Source organism: Amblyraja radiata, chromosome 29 (genome assembly GCF_010909765.2).
Source record: "Amblyraja radiata isolate CabotCenter1 chromosome 29, sAmbRad1.1.pri, whole genome shotgun sequence".
Taxonomy (NCBI): Eukaryota; Metazoa; Chordata; class Chondrichthyes; order Rajiformes; family Rajidae; genus Amblyraja; species Amblyraja radiata.
This window is the reverse complement of record NC_045984.1, coordinates 26,501,896-26,519,372: the sequence shown is the minus strand read 5'-3', so window position 1 is coordinate 26,519,372 and position 17,477 is coordinate 26,501,896. Positions and strand designations below refer to the sequence as shown.

General features: G+C 43.0%; 1 protein-coding gene across 2 annotated transcripts in view; it reads right to left on the bottom strand.

The window, feature by feature from the left end:
- insr (insulin receptor) overlaps positions 1 to 17,477 on the bottom strand; it is a 207,398-nt gene that overhangs the window by 45,309 nt on the left and 144,612 nt on the right. For both annotated transcript variants that reach the window (XM_033046981.1, XM_033046980.1), the window contains exon 3: positions 15,134 to 15,455. In XM_033046981.1, the coding sequence (XP_032902872.1) occupies positions 15,134 to 15,455 (322 nt within the window). The remainder of the gene's footprint in view (positions 1 to 15,133; positions 15,456 to 17,477) is intronic.

Sequence of the window (17,477 nt, the reverse complement as noted above, 5' to 3'; positions counted from 1 at the left end):
CGCCCGTGGCTCCGCAAGCGTGGCATTTGAAAGTCAGTCAGCGAGTTTTTGAGGCTGCTGTCTTGAGTCGCGGGAGGGGGAGGGAGGAGCGCGGCTCTGGGCCCTGTCTGTGTCCAGCGTACTTTTATTGGAGACAGCGAGTTTTTCTCATGTAAATGAGATCCCATTGTGACGCGTCGCTGCACACCTTCCCCCCCCCCCCCCCCTCCCCACAATGAAAATCTTGAATTTTATATTGTAAATGATCGGGCAGTTTATGTAAATTAGATGCCATTGTGATGTCATATAGCTGCTACGGGGAAGTGCGGGCGCTGTTTAAATTTTTTTTAAGTTTTAAATGTCAATAACTTGTAAAATATAACATCAATCTGAACAAAACTTGATACAAACCACCACGTGACAATTGTGAGTAAGGTGGTCCCAAAATTATAGCGCTATCGTGCACCATTTTGATGTAATTTGACGACATCACCGGATCAGAGATCGCAGACACGCACACACACAGACATAGAAACAAACAAGATGAGAGTTCCAGTAATATATATATATAGACATAGATCTGCACAGTGGCGCAGCAGTAGAGTTGTTGCCTTACAGCGCCGGAAACCTGGGTTTGATCCCGACTACGGGTACTGCCTGTATGGAGTTTGTACGTTCTCTCCGTGACCTGTGTGGGTTTTCTCCGAGATCTTTGGTTTCCTCCCACACTCCAAAGACATATAGGTATGAAGGTAAATTGGCTTAGTAAATGTTTTAAAAAAAGTGTGTGTGTGAGTGTGTGTGTGTTAATGTGCGGGGATCGATGGTCGTCGCGGACTCAGTGGGCTGAAGGGCCTGTTTCCGCGCTGTATGTCTAAACTAATTAACTAAACAGAAGAATCAAATTTTAAGATGGGAAGTGTAGAACATGTGCAGCTGAAAGCACCAACTTCCAGAACTGAATTTAAAGAAGATTGCATGAGAGAACCAAAGTCAAGAGTATGAAGGTGTTCTGGTCAGAGACAAGATCAAGCCAGTGGTGGGAATTGGAGCATTTCACTTTGAGGCTTAAGGTCACGGTTTGAATTATTGTTCAGGGTGTCTTGAAACTTAATGCATTAACTCTGATGTAGTGGGTTGGGTGAGAGATCAAATTAAGCCTCCAGTTCTGATGTTTGTTTTGACAGCGCTGTAAATTATTCTGAAATATTAATAATGACAAGACTGGAAACAAAGTACCATCTTAGCATCATCAGTAGTTCATTTTAGAAACAAGAGCAAGATATTAACTGGCAATTAACGTCACCAACTGGTCAACAAGCCTCTGTATGTGCTGGAGCCAAATAAAAACGTCTAAAAAAAACTTGATTATGTAAGTAAGCAAGCTTGCTCTACAGATCAGACCTGTTCCTAAGAAGGAGACGTTCCTGTATGACATTCACAAAAGCAGATTAAACTGTTCTGCAGTTATCTCCTTCTTAGGAAGTCCCCCAGGATTGAGGATAGCTTGCTTCCACTCCATTTCTGAGGTGTGGGAGATACTGTGTGCAGATCCATTCAATATGGGATGGGCATTACACATCAAGTTACCAGACAGGCTGGACAAATTGATGTCCTGGTTCAGAGGAAGGCAGTTCATGACAATTGGAGTGCAGGAACTGCTGCACTGACTTTGCACACATACATTTGTGAAAGCGTGCGTGCGGCACGGTGGCGCAGCGGTAGTTGCTGCCTTACAACGCCAGAGACCCAGGATTGATCCTGACTAAGGGTGCTATCTGTATGGAGTTTGTACGTTCTCCCCTTCACATGCGTGGGTTTTCTCCGGGATCTCCGGTTTCCTCCCACACTCCAAAGACGTACAATTTAAGAGGGAGTTAGATGTGGCCCTTGTGGCTAAAGGGATCAGGGAGTATGGAGAGAAGGCAGATATGGGATACTGAGTTGGATGATCAGCCATGATCATATTGAATGACGGTGCAGGCTCGAAGGGCCGAATGGCCTACTCCTGCACCTATTTTCTATGTATCTATGTATCTAGGTTTGTAGGTTTAATTGGCTGAGTTAAATTGTAAATTGTGCGTGAAGGATAGTGTTAGTGTGTGGGGATCGCTGGTCGGTGCGGACTCGGTGGGTCGAAGGGTCTGTTTCCGCACTGTATCTCTAAACTAAACTAAACTAAACACGTAGTAAAGTGGCTGGAACAGCACCAAAGAAACTGAAGCGATGCAAACTATTCCCAGTATGGGATAGTTACCTGGACAGGACATGATAGTTAACAGCAGCACAGCCAGTTACATTATTAAAATGAATGAAAATACACAAACGGGGTTTTTTCTTTTTAAAGACCTTCACCAAAACTACCCCTTCAACCAATTATTTTAATTCACCACCATTCTCTTCATTCTTTCCTCCTTTGCCAGCTTGCCCATTTTTTCCATCATGCCTTGAGCAGTCGTCTACATGAAAGGAACCCCATCAATGTAAGTTGTTGTTTACTGTAGCCTTCAGATTGTATGGAGGGCAACAGTGGCGTTTTCAGTGGCCGTTTTTGTTTATGGTAGTTACTCAACGAATGGGAGTAAATTACAGGGTTGATGGACTGACCAGTAATTTATAGATTCAGAAATGCCTGTAAATTAACAGTGCAGCCAATCCCGAACATTATTTTTAATCTCTTTCCCTCCATTAGAAAGATGGAGCGTTAGAACAAAATTAGATAGGATCATGCAGCCTACCGGCTAATAGTTTGGTTTAGCAACAATGAGCTCAAGGCACTTATCATATGGTTAAAACACTGGCTTGAAAAGAGGGTAAATAACAACCATTGACATGCTTACACCTCCTTTAGTAAGGCGCACTTGAGCACTGGAATCAGTGAGGTGATCTTCCCGAAAAGGCTAAAGTTCTTAATTCTTAACAAACCTGAGAAGCTATTCTGTTTTACAATCTAGAAACCATTAGTTGTTCTCTCACGGAATGGTGGACAGCCATTTAGCCTCAATCAAAAGGGTTGAAGATCTGAAAACTATGTACTCCACAGGGCTCTGGCTGCATGATCATTGAGACTTTAGACATACAGCGTGGAAACAGGCCCCTCGGTCCGCCCCGACCAGCGATCACCCCATACACTAGCACTATCCTACACACTAGGGACAATTTACAATCTTTACCAAAGCCAATTAACCTACAAACCTATACGTCTTTGGAGTGTGGGAGGAAACCGGAGCACCCGGAGAAAACCCACGCGGTCACAGGGAGAATATACAAACTCCATACAGACAGCATCCATAATCAGGATCGAACCCAGGTCTCTGGAGCTGGAAGGCAGCAACTCTACCGCTGCTCTACCGGTGAGGATATTCAAGATGTAGACAAATAGATTTTTGGACTCCGGTGGAATTATATGAATATAAAAATAGGATGGTAATAGAAATGACAGAAGACTGGCCATGAACGACAGAGCAGTCAATTAATGGAAGGATTAGTTTCTATTTCTTACATACTTTTGTTAGCTATTTGGTTGCCAAACTGTATCAACAAATGGGACATCTTGTAATCATGAAAAGCCTGCTCAACTTCCTCCCAATCCCATCATTCACTCTAAAAAAAATGGAGTTGAAGTCAATCCCAATAATAATGGAAATTAATTGATCTCATTGTTTTACAGTTTACAGACGTGTCAAACCCAGGGCTGGGCTTCAATTAAGACTACTTAGTCACAAACTACAAATCAACCTAATGCTTCAGAAGTAGCAATGCCTGAAGAATGACATGGCCGCAGTAAATGGGCAGATGGAAGTCCTTCTGCCCATGGATGCGGGCAATTAAAAGGAGACAATTACTTGTGAAACAAGAACAAAGAGGAATGCCGAGGGAGTATGCCCTGGGTTAAATGAAGCAAGCACCCACTCTACCTCACCTCGGGACAGCTGCACTTGGCGTTCTTTGTTGCGATCGTCGCGATCTCAGTTGGGAAGTGCCGAGCATCCAAAAAATGAACAGTTTAGTCAGTCGGGATCACTGCTCAGCTACATTTTTTCTCAGGACAGGATTATGCATTTCCCCCCACTCTTCCATATTGTACATTTGCCAAGAAATTTGGCTTGAAAGCTAAAAGGTGAATCAAGTAAAGATGGCAACACATGAAGCTGCAAAACTATGTCTCAGAAACATCTCAAAGATGTTTACAATCATTTACTTTCATGACCGCTCAATGGCATGGTAATAAAACCAGTCACTTTTATGTTTGTCCACACTTCACAAGCTTGTCTTGTGAAGCCAGTGAAGGCCAAGGACAAGAGCTTAGCGACTAAAAAGGACACAAAGTGCTGGAGTAACTGAGTGAGTAGATCATGTAACATCTCTGAAGAACATGGATAGGTGATGTTTTGGGTTGGGACCCTTCTTCATACAGAGTAAAAATCAGTTTGAAGATAATCAGAATCAGTCCAAAGAAGGGTCCCAAATCATAACATCACCTATCCATCCATGTTGTTCAAGAAGGAACTGCAGATGCTGGAAAATCGAAGGTACACAAAAATGCTGGAGAAACTCAGCGGGTGCAGCAGCATCTATGGAGCGCTATTTCTTTCGCTCCATAGATGCTGCTGCACCCGCTGAGTTTCTCCAGCATTTTTGTGTACCTATCCATCCATGTTTTCCAAAGAAGCCTCCTAACCCGCCCAGTTACTCCAGCACCATGTCCTTTTTTGTAAACTAGCGTCTACAGTTATTAAATTACAAATAAATTTGTCCAAATCCTTGCTCACTTGACCCCCTGTACATAAATAAAACCAATTATGTTTATTGAATAAAATGTATAAGTGGGCCTTCAAAGACTGGATAAGTTGTAGTCATCTTGCAAAATGCAAAATGTTGGTTGATTTATAACTTTGTACATTTGTTTTTGGCCGCAAATGTTTAAAAAAAACCTGCAGATCATTTATGGCGTGGGTGGATGGGAACCCAATTGTGACAGAAGGGATGAAAATCGATTCTTCTTGCTAGGTGTACAGATGCTAGAACATTAACTAAAGGTCTCATGTGCAGATGTGCAGAGTGTAATTCTGCCTTAATTGATCTGCAAGACTCAATCATAAATCAGGACTCAGCAACAATGGGGGGGGGGTTTGAGAAAACGTAGTTGAGTTTAGTTTATTATCATTGCCACATGTACCGAGGTACAGTGAAAAGCTTTTTGCTGCGTGCTATCCAGTTAATGAAAAGACTATACATGATTACAATCAGGCTATCCACAGTGTACAGATACAGCATAAAGGGTATAGCATTTAGTGCAAAATAAATTACGATAAAAGGTGTTTAAGAAGGAACTGCAGATGCTGGAAAATCGAAGGTAGACAAAAGTGCTGGAGAAACTCAGCGGGTGCAGCAGCATCTATGGAGCGAAGGAAATAGGCAACGTTTCAGCCCGAAACGTTGCCTATTTCCTTCGCTCCATAGATGCTGCTGCACCCGCTGAGTTTCTCCAGCACTTTTGTCTACGAAAAAGATGGTTCAAAGGTCTCCAATGGATAGTCTGCAAGAAATCAGGGCACTATACAAATGTAAATACACATTAGAATATCCAAGCAGAACAAAATAATACAAACTGGAGTGCATCGCTGCCTTGCAAATCAAACCCTCATTCGTACCCAAGCTCCTCACTAACCGTCCCTATCAGTATGAAGTCATTCAACAGTCTGTTGGCCACGTCTGAAGTTGGACTGTCTCTTTCTCCCATCTTAGACATAAAACTGCTGGAGTAGCTCAGTGGGACATGCAGCTTCTCTGGATAGAAGGAATGGGCGAGGTTTCAGGTCGAGACCCTTCTTCAGACCAAGAGTCAGGAGAGAGGGAGAGATTTGGAGGATAAGGTGTGAAAACAAGAGATCAAAGGGGATGAGCTACAAAGGAAAATGTAGAATGGATCATCGTTAGCTGCGGGAACAGTCAGTAAAATTTAATCAGGACACTAAAATAGTCGGAGAACTAGGAAGGGGGAGGGATGGAGAGAGAGTGAAAGCAAGTCTCCTGTTTTCTTGAAAAAACCTTGGGTCCCAGTTAACCAGAGGCTCAATGTTTTTAATTCTCATTCACGTTTTCAAATCCCTCCATAGCCTCATCGCTCTCTGACCCACTTCAGTTTGACAATCCGCTGGGATACCTTTGATCAATTCTGGCTTCTCCAAAAACAACTAACCTCAGCAATTCTCGCTCTCAACCCCTCTGGCTCTTTCCGCAAAACCTGCATCCCTGATATATCCGTATGTGACTCAAGTCTGTTCTTTAAAAATCGCTCCCTGTGCAGCGGCATGGGATGTCTTGCACTAAGTGAAAGAGACTGCATAAAAGCGAGTTGTCATTCCCCACACGCCCCAAAACGTCACCGATCCATGTTCTCCAGAGATACTGCCCGAGCCACGGAGTTACCCCAGCACTCTGTGTCTCTTTTAGTGAGTTGCTATTGCTGTGCTTATCGTTAAAAATATTTGTAGTTACAAACAAGACGTTGTACATTATTATGTGGAAGCTGCGTAGCTGCAGATCATCTTCACCGGTGCATTTAAGGTTATAAACATCACACATGTTCACTGCCAACACCACTCTGATCAGTGTAACGTGAAATCAAGTAACCTTTCCTGATGAGACACCAATTTAGATGGATGCTGCCAGCTGGAGGCCGAGGCAGAGCCTCAACCACTGCCAAATGAAAACTCCATACCCCAGCTGACCCAAGATGATGTATTTCACTGATTCAAACCAGTCCTCAGTACAAGGCAAACATACCTTTAGCATTCTGCATCAAATGATAAAATAAAACGCAGCCTGGCACTACTGTGATAGCATTAGGTAGCAGTCGTTTAATTTAATTTAGAAATACAGCGTGGAAACAGGCCCTTCGGCCCACCGAGTCCGCACCAACCAGGGATCACCCCGTACACGAGCACTATCCTACACACGAGGGACAATTTACAATCTTTACCAAAGCCGATTAACCTACAAACCTGTACGTCTTTGAGTGTGGGAGGAAACCGAAGCACCTGGGGAAAACCCACGAGGTCATGGGAAGAACGTACAAACTCCACACAGACAGCACCCATAGTTGTGATCCAACCCGGGTCTCTGGCGATGTAAGGCAGCAACTCCTCACTGTGCCACCCAACAGGGGAGAGTTTGTAAATTTGAGTTTGTGTTTGCAGCGATTAGAAAATAGAAATGATTATTAAACACCAACTGTGCACCATAGTATCCAATTACTCCTATAATCTAATGAATATTCAATTGCCCTGATTCGCCCAACAACTGACCGGTTCAGTCATAAATCAACGTGGGGCAAGGTGACTGGGATGGCTGCTTGTCTAGCTCAGTAGTGCATAGTACAGGATCACAGAGGGTAGTGGGTGCATGAAACCAGCTGCCCGAGGAGGTAGTTAAGGCAGGTACTGTAAAAACATTTAAAAGGCATTTGGGCAGGACAGGAAAGATTTGGAGGGGAGTGGGCAGGTGGGACTAGTAGATGGGGTATCTTGTTCGGCATGGGCAATTTGGGCCGAAGGGCCTGCTTCAGTGCTATAAGACTCCATGACATACCATTACAGAGAAATAAAGCCCCGTGGGTTTTCTCCAGGTGCTCTGGTTTCCTCCCACATTCCAAAGACGTACAGGTCTGTATACTAATTTGCATGGTAAGATTATAAATTGTTCCCTAGTGTGCATGGGATAGTGTTGGTGTACGAGGATCTATATCTTCGGCACAGACTCGGTGGGCTGTATCTCGAAACTAAACTAAACTAATAATCCCTTCGTCAGAATTTCGGTGAGAAAATTAGTTTTTTTACGTTCTAGAGATGTTGGGGAGGAATAAACAAGGCAAATGGAATATCTCTGCCACGGTTACGAAAGGCCATTTGATTCATCATGAATAACATGCTGTCATGCAGATCCTCAACTGTTTATCTCTTGTTTTCTTTTCTTAACAGTTCCTTGGATTCAAGTATGACTTGCTCCACTCCAGTTTTGTGAATTGAGATGGCGGATAAGGCAAACCTGGAACCCGGAGAAGCAAAAATGTAGTTAATTGCCTTTGGCAGGAAAGTGTTAAGGGAAATGCATTTGGAAATTTGGGAAAGATGAGATTTCCAATCATTTGTCTGGAAGAAATGGAAGTTAGCGGAATTGGCTGGTTGACACAGTAAGCTGCGTTGAACCGGTCACTCCTATCATCCAGAAATAGAACAACATCTGGGTCACCAAGACATCCTTGGCTTGTGCAGCTCCTCTTGAATAATGATCAGCACAGTTTAATCGAAAAGGAGTCATGTGGTTCTTAAAACAGAATCCGGAAAGGAATGCTCATAGATAACATGAATCATAACAAGTCACTATAAAACAATTCGACCAAAAGATCCTGACTACGGTGCTGTCTGTACGGAGTTTGTACGATCTCCCCGTAACCTGCGTGGGTTTTCTCCGGCTGCTCTGGTTTCCTCCCACACTGCAAAGACATACAGGTTTGTAGGCTAATTGGCTTTGATAAAATTGTAAATTGTCCCATGTGTGCGTAGGATAGTGTTAGTGTGTGGGGATCGCTGATCGTTGCTAATTCAGTGGGTCAAAGGGCCTGTTTCCGCACTGTATCTCTAAACGAAACTAAAAGCTTTTACTTTATTCCCTCAAGGAGAAACAAGAATTTTATTTTGGGAAAGTTACATTGAATGTTTTATACACATCCCTGATGATGGGATGGGCAAAATATTCTGTCCACGATAGCTTCTATGACTTCATTATTTCAGTAAGGATCATAATAATGAAAATTTGATCTGAACAAAATCCAGACAGATCTTCATTGGATTATCCATTTCCTTTTTAGGCCATCGCTCTGGATCCAGAAGGACTCAGTTTAGTTTAGAGATACAATGCAGAAACAGGGCCTTCCAAGTCCGCGCTGACCAGCGATCCCCACACGCTAACATTATCCGACACACACAAGGGACAATTTACAATTTTACTGAAGCCACTTAGCCTACAAACCTGTACATCTTTGGAGTGTGGGAGAAAACCGGAGCACCCGGAGAAAACCCACGCAGGTCACGGAGAGAACGTACTAACTCTGTACGTACAGCACCCATGGTCAGGATTGAACCCGGGTCTCTGATGCTGTAAGGCAGCAACTCCACTGCTGCGCCACCGTGCCGACTTACTTTCACTCTGGTTTTGTGGATTCTGAGGAGACCGATCTTGCCAATATGGGATATAGCGGACCCTTCCACAGACATGGCACGGGCAGCCTGGCAAGGTCGGTGTTTCGGCAGGGCTTCTGTGTGTACTGCATGCATGAACAAAGTTCATCCCGCATACTCATAATGCGCTTCGAGCAATGCCCGGTCAGCGACTTCCAAGAGTTAGAGGAGATATTCCACTCTCTCAAGGATGGGAATATCCCCACCCAAGGTTCCCCTCCAGGTTGCACACCATCCAGGGGGTTGGGAAATTAATGGCCATTCCTTCATCCAAACCCTAGATTACTGTGGGAATACCTTCATAAGAGTTCACAGCTATAGTTCAAAAGGGTGCTTCACTGTCACTTTTTCCGCTCTCAGTTTCGTGAACACTCCTGACACAGCTTACGACCCAATGATATGAACATTGAATTCTCCAATTTTAAGTAACTTCTACAAACGCCTCCCCCCACCCCCCTCTTTCCCTTTCCATGGATAAGAATTGGTTCTGCAAGCTGACAGATGGCCCAAGCCCAAGTGAAGTGCTGCAAAGTGAAATCATCTTTTATGTTAAGTTGATTTATCCCCCCCCCCATTCCCTCACTCCCACACTCTGCTTTTGGACTGATAGCTTGCATGTTAAAAAGTAGCTTGCAATAAAAACAAAACATGGTGGAAACACTCAGCAGGTCAAGGAGCATCTGCTGGGAAAATGACAGAATTAATGACAGCTGCTTAGTGGTTTGAAGGTGTGCAACTGAACCATGCATACTGGGTGGGGGGTCACAGTGTTGAATTAACTGATCTCAGCCGGTATGGCTGGAGAGATCTCTGGAGAGAACTATGTTTTTTCTCACTCCAAAGATAGTCACAAAATGCTAGAGTAAGTCAGGCAGCATCTCTGGAGAAAATAGGTGACGTTTCAGGTCGAGACAATGTCAATGGATATTTTTAAGCCTGGGATAGATAGATTCTTGATCAGTACGGTTATCAGGGGTTATGGGGAGAAGACAGGAGAATGGGGTTGAGGGAAAGATAGATCAGCCATGATTGATTGCACAGTGGGCTTGATGGCCTTATTCTGCACCTATCACTTATGAACATATCCCTCTCTCCTTTATTCTCTCTCCTCTATTTTCATTCATTCCCTTCTTCAGGTCATCTTGTTTACAGAACAGAGGCAATTAACACATTTCATTAACGCTTTCGAATTGGTAAACATGCCTATGCCATTCACATTGCCAGGCTTTGTTTTATCCGACATACTCTCCAAAATTATATCCCCCCCCCCCCCACATGTTCCCTTTGCTCTCTCCATTCCTCCCCCCTTTGCACCTTAGAACATGCAGTTCTTAATTCTGATTAAAGTCACTGAGTCACTATTAGCTGCTTCTCTTCTCTCAGACACTGCCTGGCCATCTGAGTATTTCCAGAATGTTCTGTTTTTATTTAAAAATAAAGGCTACACTGCCTTCCTTGTGGAAAAAAAACCCCAAACACAACAGTATCGACTGCAATGAATTTCCTTTACCTCTTCAGAGTTGGGCTCACAAAGAATGGCTTTAACGGAACAAAGACTGCAATTGTTTCTCTCCTGTGATAGTCTGACAGCTTCATCTCTGTCCAACAACGCTAATTTGCCATTTATGAGTGAATGATTTAACTGCCACACATGGAGGTCAGCTCTTTCATTTACCGCTTCACACTGTCCAACAGTTTGTAAACAGCTATTGTTCAATTCTGAATACAGACATGAGCTCATTTCAGTTTGTCAAGAGCATTCACATGAAAAAACAAAACTTCAGGGTGGGAAAAAAAAACAAACTTGCATTTATGGAGAGCCTTTCATGGCTTCAGGCTGTTGCAAAGGGCTTTATGGACAATCAAGCATTTTTGAATTCTAGACAGTGATCAGATTATCAGTTTTTGTAATGCTGACTGAAGGATAAGCATGTTCCAGGACATCATGAGAGTTCCCTTGACCATCTTCAGAATACAATAAAACTCTTAATAATCCATTACCTGGCCATTGGGAAATCCTAAAGCATCTTCTGGCTTAGTTTGCTTTCTGCTTTCTGTGCTCTCTCCTGACTCGCTGCCCACTTCCTTCTGACTTGTCCAGGTCCCATTTCCCGCACTTCCTTCCCACACACTGGGGTCCCAATTCCCATGTCTCCTTGCAACTTCACTGCAGCCCCAGTTCCCATATTTCCTTTCAACTGGCTAGGTCCACAGCTCCTGTGCTTCATAAATTCATAAATTCTCGGAGCAGAATTAGGCCATTCAGCCCATCAAGTCTACTCTGCCTTTCAATCATGGCTGATCTATCTTTCCCTCTCAACCTCATTCTCCTGCCTTCTCCCCATAACATTTGACACCCTTACTAATCAAGAATGTGTCAATCTCTGCCTTAAAATATCCATTGACTTGGCCTCCGCAGCCTTCTGTGGCAAAGAATTCGACAGATTCACCACCCTCTGACTAAAGAAATCCCTCCTCATTTCCTTTCTAAAGGTACATCCTTTTATTCTGAGGGTATAGTCTCTTGGTCTAGACTTTCCCACTAGTGGAAACATCCTTTCCACATCCTCTCTACCCAGGCCTTTCACTATTCGGTAAGTTTCAATGAGGTCCCCTTCATCCATCTAAAGGACCAGTGCCGTCAAATGCTCCTTCCATCTCGTTCGGGCCCTGCACCCCACACTCCCTTCTGGCTCACAAGGGCCTCCAGTTCCTGTACTCTCAGTCTCAGGTTCTGGCGTCCTGTTTCCCACACTGTTTTTAAAATGGTCAGGGTCTTGCATCCCATGGTCCCTTTAAATCTATCAGATTTTCTTGGGAATTTATTATAATACTTTACAACATTCAAGTGAAGTAAATTAAATGTGCATTGATGTATTAAAAGGATTAATACCCAGTAGTCTGTAAAATCAGCTCATCTGGCACTAAGCAAGGTGAATAATCAGAGTTTTACTGGAGTGCCAAGTGTTTTTTACATCATCTGCTTGGGATTTTGTTTCAACGACTTGTCTGAAAGGAAGTCAGCCACTGTATGAGTGCGGCAATCTCCCAATGCTGCGTTAGGTAACAACTTGAATTTATGCTCCAATCTCCTTCAATCTCGCACAATTATGATGAAATAAAATAAATAGAATATACATACAACACATTTCCTGTGCTGCTCTGGTCTACGTTCTATATAATTAGACCCAAAGAAATGTTGGGGAGGATAGTGTGGGTGGTTAAAGGTTAAAGATGGAGAGTAGCAAATTAACATTGGGATTTAAACACGGGTAAAAAATCTCAGTTGAAGGCTTCGGGAGTCCCTAGGCAAATATGGTCATCAAGAACAGAACTGTGTCTATGCTCTGTGGACGGCTTAAATGTAATCACGTATAGTCTTTCTGCTGACTGCATAGCACACCACAAAAATGCTTTTCACTGTACCTTGGTCCAAGTGACAATAAACTAAACTAAAAAACTCTGTGCAACAGGATATATGACACTGAATTTTATGATTAGAAAGGGGAGAAAGGTGGACAGGGAAGCATGGAGGGGAAATGGATACGTTTCAGCGGCAGAAGTAATGAAAACAATTTATTTTCTTCGGAAACTCTTCCCCAAGATTGTTTTCAAATATTGCACTGCCCACTGATTGTTTTTTGGACAACCTTTCAAAGGCCTGAGTTGGAACTCCCACATCAATCCCCAAACTAAGATCATTTACAAGATACCAGATCAGGTGTAATGGGGGAGAATGCTCAAGAGAGACACAAAATCCTGCAGTACGTCTGCGGGTCAGGCAGCGTCTCTGGAGAAACGGAAGAGGCGACTTTTTGGGTCGAGACCCTTCTTCGGACTGAGAGTCAGGGGAGAGGGAAACTAGAGGTATGATTAGGTACAGAACAAATGCTCAAACTGGTCTCAGCAAAAGGTAAAGGAAAATTCTGAAGTGATTTCTCTCAGATCACCACCCAATGACTTGTTGACACAAGATCAGGTAAGTAGGTGGAATTAGGTGGAGTTTTCCTCCTCATCCCCCAATACTTAGCTGATACAACTTCTCTAGACTCAAATAAAGAGGATGGCAATTGGACAAAGTTTAGTACAAAGACAACCTTGATAAGTTGCAATAGAAAAATAGGGTTTGAAATTGGCATGACTAATAGAAAGCATGCGTAAAATATGCATCACAACAATAGACAATAGACAATAGGTGCAGGAGTAGGCCATTCGGCCCTTCGAGCCAATGTGATCATGGCTGATCATCCCCAATCAGTACCCCGTTCCTGTCTTCTCCCCATATCCCCTGACTCTGCTATTTTTAAGAGCCCTATCTAGCTTTCTCTTGAAAGTATCCAGAGAACCTGCCTCCACTGCCCTTTGAGGCAGAGAAAGGCAGCTTTCAGGTACAAAGAAAGCCAGAACACAGCAACACTTATTGGAGCAGCATGGATAGATTATTATAAATGAGGAAATTGCTAACCTACTCTCGTCACTCCCAATAATGCAGTCAGGTAAAGGAGGGCTTTACACCTTAATTAGCTACTTTTACCAGCTTTGCTGTCACAAGATGAACAACAGGATGAACAAGACTTAACTAGGCAGGGTTGAGAGTACTAAGGCAGGTTGAAGGGGTTATGAACCAGTTGTAAAAAAGCTTCAGGGGAATATAGCAAGCTGAGTGAGCAGGCAAGATCATGGCAGATGGAATATGATATCACCCACTTTGCTGAGCATAACAATAAATGCAGAGTTAAATGGTTAGACATTAGGTAGTGTTACCTTCAAAAGAGACTTGGTTGACTTGCACACGTCACTGTTAACCAACGTGCACATACAACAGGTGATTAGGAGAATACATCACGGGAGTAAGGAACAAAAGGGCCTTGGGTAGATTGCACCTGAAGAATTATGTTTCCTAACTCAAGAAAGAATGGACTTGCCATGGAGGGAGATCTAGCAAAGTTTCTTAAGACTGGATCCAGGGATGGTGGGCTTGCCATATTAAGAGAGTTGAGTAGATTGTGACGGGTATTGTCTAGAGAATAGTAGAACGAGAAGAGATCTTCATCAAACTTAATTCAGGGGGTGTTTCACCTGATTAAGAAATCTAGTACAAGAGGGTACAGTATAACAATAAGGAGTAGGCCATTTGGATTTGAGGTGAGGGAGATTTGGAATTGGCTGCACCAAAGTATGGTGGAGGCTATATCATTGTGTTCATTCAAAATAGAGATCAATAGACTCCTGGAAATTAAGGAAATCAAAAGATTTGGTGAAAGTGTTCAAAAATGGCTGTGAAGTAGAGAGTCAACCATGATCACGATGAATGACGAGGCAGGCCTGAAGGCTTATTTTCAGCTCTCCTTCCGAGATTCTTATGTGTGTCTATGAAAGTCGTTAAACAGAAGTCTGTAATATTGTAGTAATGTGCAAGATTTATGTAGATATGGCTACCAGGAATATAGAAAACTCTGCATCAATAACATAACCCTTCATCAAACATTCTATGTTTACAAAATGCTGCCTCAGACATTCAATGCTCGAAGTGCAATAAGACTAGATATTATTGTAAGAGTTTAATTTAAAAATATACCAATGATGAACGCTCCAAGCCAAGAGATACTGAGTAAACTGCTACAGCAATCTCTTGTACAACAATTGAGAACACACAACAAAAGATTTTAATGAGCAGTGTAAAAGGGATGGGAGAGATGCACATTGGATCTTCCAAACAGTCACCGTGGAAACACTAATTCTGCTACTCCCAACCTGGCACAAAAATTAAATTGGAAAAGAAAATGTACAGAGGGCATGGAATCACTTCAAATTTGTGGCTGGTACTATAGTTCAAACTTAATACCATAAACAGCGGCCTAGTCACTCAACTTAGTGCGATGGCATGGCTGAACATTTTGTTGTGCTCTTACCTGGTAGAGTTGACGATGTATCCTGAGGGGCACTCAGACATACATTCCCCGTTGTGGATGACGTGACCAGAGCACTCCGTCTCCTTGGAAGTTTTGCATTCATTGCGCAGCATTTGACAGAAGGAGAAGTTCACGCAGCGCCACCCCTCGAACCTGTAGGTGCCTGGAGGGCAGACGGGGATACACCTGCCTTGATAGTCGTAGTGCCGGCAGGCCACGCACTTGGCCGCGTTGCCCGGTGCCTTGCAACTTCCCAAGCATTGATCGTGACAGCACTGACCGCCGGGAGTGCAGGCTTTGCGACGGCACTCAGAGGGGCAAACTGCAAGGAGGACAGAAATAAAATGGAACTTTAATTTTACAAAATACACGCATTTGGTTGAGCTGCACATTGCTGCTGTTCTACATACAATGAAATATTATTTTTGTTATGTCCGCAGGTGCAGCAGGTGTTCTGAATCAGCAACATCCAACAAGAGACAAAATAAGTTTATTTGCTCTTGGTGGTACTTTCAATAAGTACTTGTATTTATGCGATTCCTTAAAGTAGTTAATCACCTTAAACATGGGTGTGTTAATAAACAAAACTTGACAGTAAGCCACACAAGGATAGGTGGCCAATAGTGGTTTGAGGTAAGTTTTAAGAAGCATCTTAGGAAGGGCAGGAATGAAGAGAAAAGGTAGGGGGAGGTTTGGTATTTGAGTTGAGTTGAGTTATGGTCCCGTGTACTGAAAAGCTTTTGTTGCGTGCTAACCAGTCAGCGGAAAGATAATACATGATTACAATCGAGCCATCCATGGTGTACAGATACAAATCAACAGTGTACAGATAGAGAAGGGATTCCACAGTTTAAGATCCAGGTTGCAATTACCTAGTGGTATGAAGGAAATCAGGGACACACAAAAGACTAGAATCGAAAGAACACAGATCCAATGGTTGCAAAGCTGGAGATGGTTGTAGACACAGGTCACAAGAAGTCTCGACCTGGACACTGGCCAGGTTTCCGTGGGAGATCTAACACTCATCTGGGGAGATTGATAGGAAAACCTCCTCAGAAATACACTGAAATATCAGCATACATTAAAAACTTAAATCAGATGTGAAGTTCAAAACCTCAAATTTGTAACTAACTTTAAACCAAGTTACAATGACTTGTCGATGTTCTACCATCTATTCTACAACCTGACACAACCAGAAATGAACAGTTATTCAGCCTCAGATGATGGCAGTCTGGCCAGGACGCAGCAGTTAAATCACCACCGTCTGTAGGTTATTGTCCAAATTACTCATCATCTTGATTTGGAAACGGGGATAGGTAATAAACGGGAGTTTTTTCCAGTGATACTCGTAAATGAATTTGGAAGTAAATGTGACATCAAGCGCTGCACAAACCCAAAGTGGATAACCAGGTTGAGAACTCAGCAAGGAATTGGTGTCCAATAATCAATGTTAACTATGCTCCCAAATCAGGATGTTGTTGGATCTTAGAACAATGAGAAATCATCCAGTTAGTTTTCCACGTACAATTGATTATTTTAACCAAAATGGAGTTCCTCTGGAATTTTAATAGAACACATCATTCTTGCTGGAAGATTTATTCAACAGTAGAAGATGCAAATTAATAATTTATGTTCACATTAACTTCAACACATCTGCACAGTCTGTCCTCAAATCAACTTCAAATGAGCTGAGCTGTTGTTTGGCAGCAAGGGACCTCATTGGATCTTACCAGAATAACTCAGTGGGAAACACATAGGCTAATGCAATACTAATTGGCAATCTTAATCAGTAGGAAGGAACTGCAGATGCTGGTTTACACCAAAATGAACACAAAATCCTGGAGTAACTGGGATCGACCCAAAACACCACCCATTCCTTCTCTCCAGAGATGCTGCCTGCCCCGCCGAGTTACTTCAGCACTTTGTGCCTTTCTTTGGTGTTCATAATGAGATGACCAGATCCATGGTACAAGGCTAATGAAGGGTGTAACCACATTGGGAGGAATAGAGAGTTTTAAAGCAGAATGGTGATTACTGTGTCACTAATGTTTCACAGGAGAGCACTCTCACCTAGACGTTAGCAAATTGCGGGTTCAAGTCCTGCTTCTAAGATTTGACTAAACACAAAATCCATGTTGACACTCCAGCGAACCGTTGCATTGCACTGCAGACTGCAGTCTTTCAGACGAGATAGTAAACAAAGCCTTTGTCTGCTCTCTCAGATTCCATGGATAGTGTTTTGAAGGGTAGGAGAGTTGTGCCCAGTGCAGAGGCCAACATCTAATCACTTGTCCAGCATTTGCCAAAGCTGGTTATAATATTGCTGCCTGTGGGAGTTTGCATA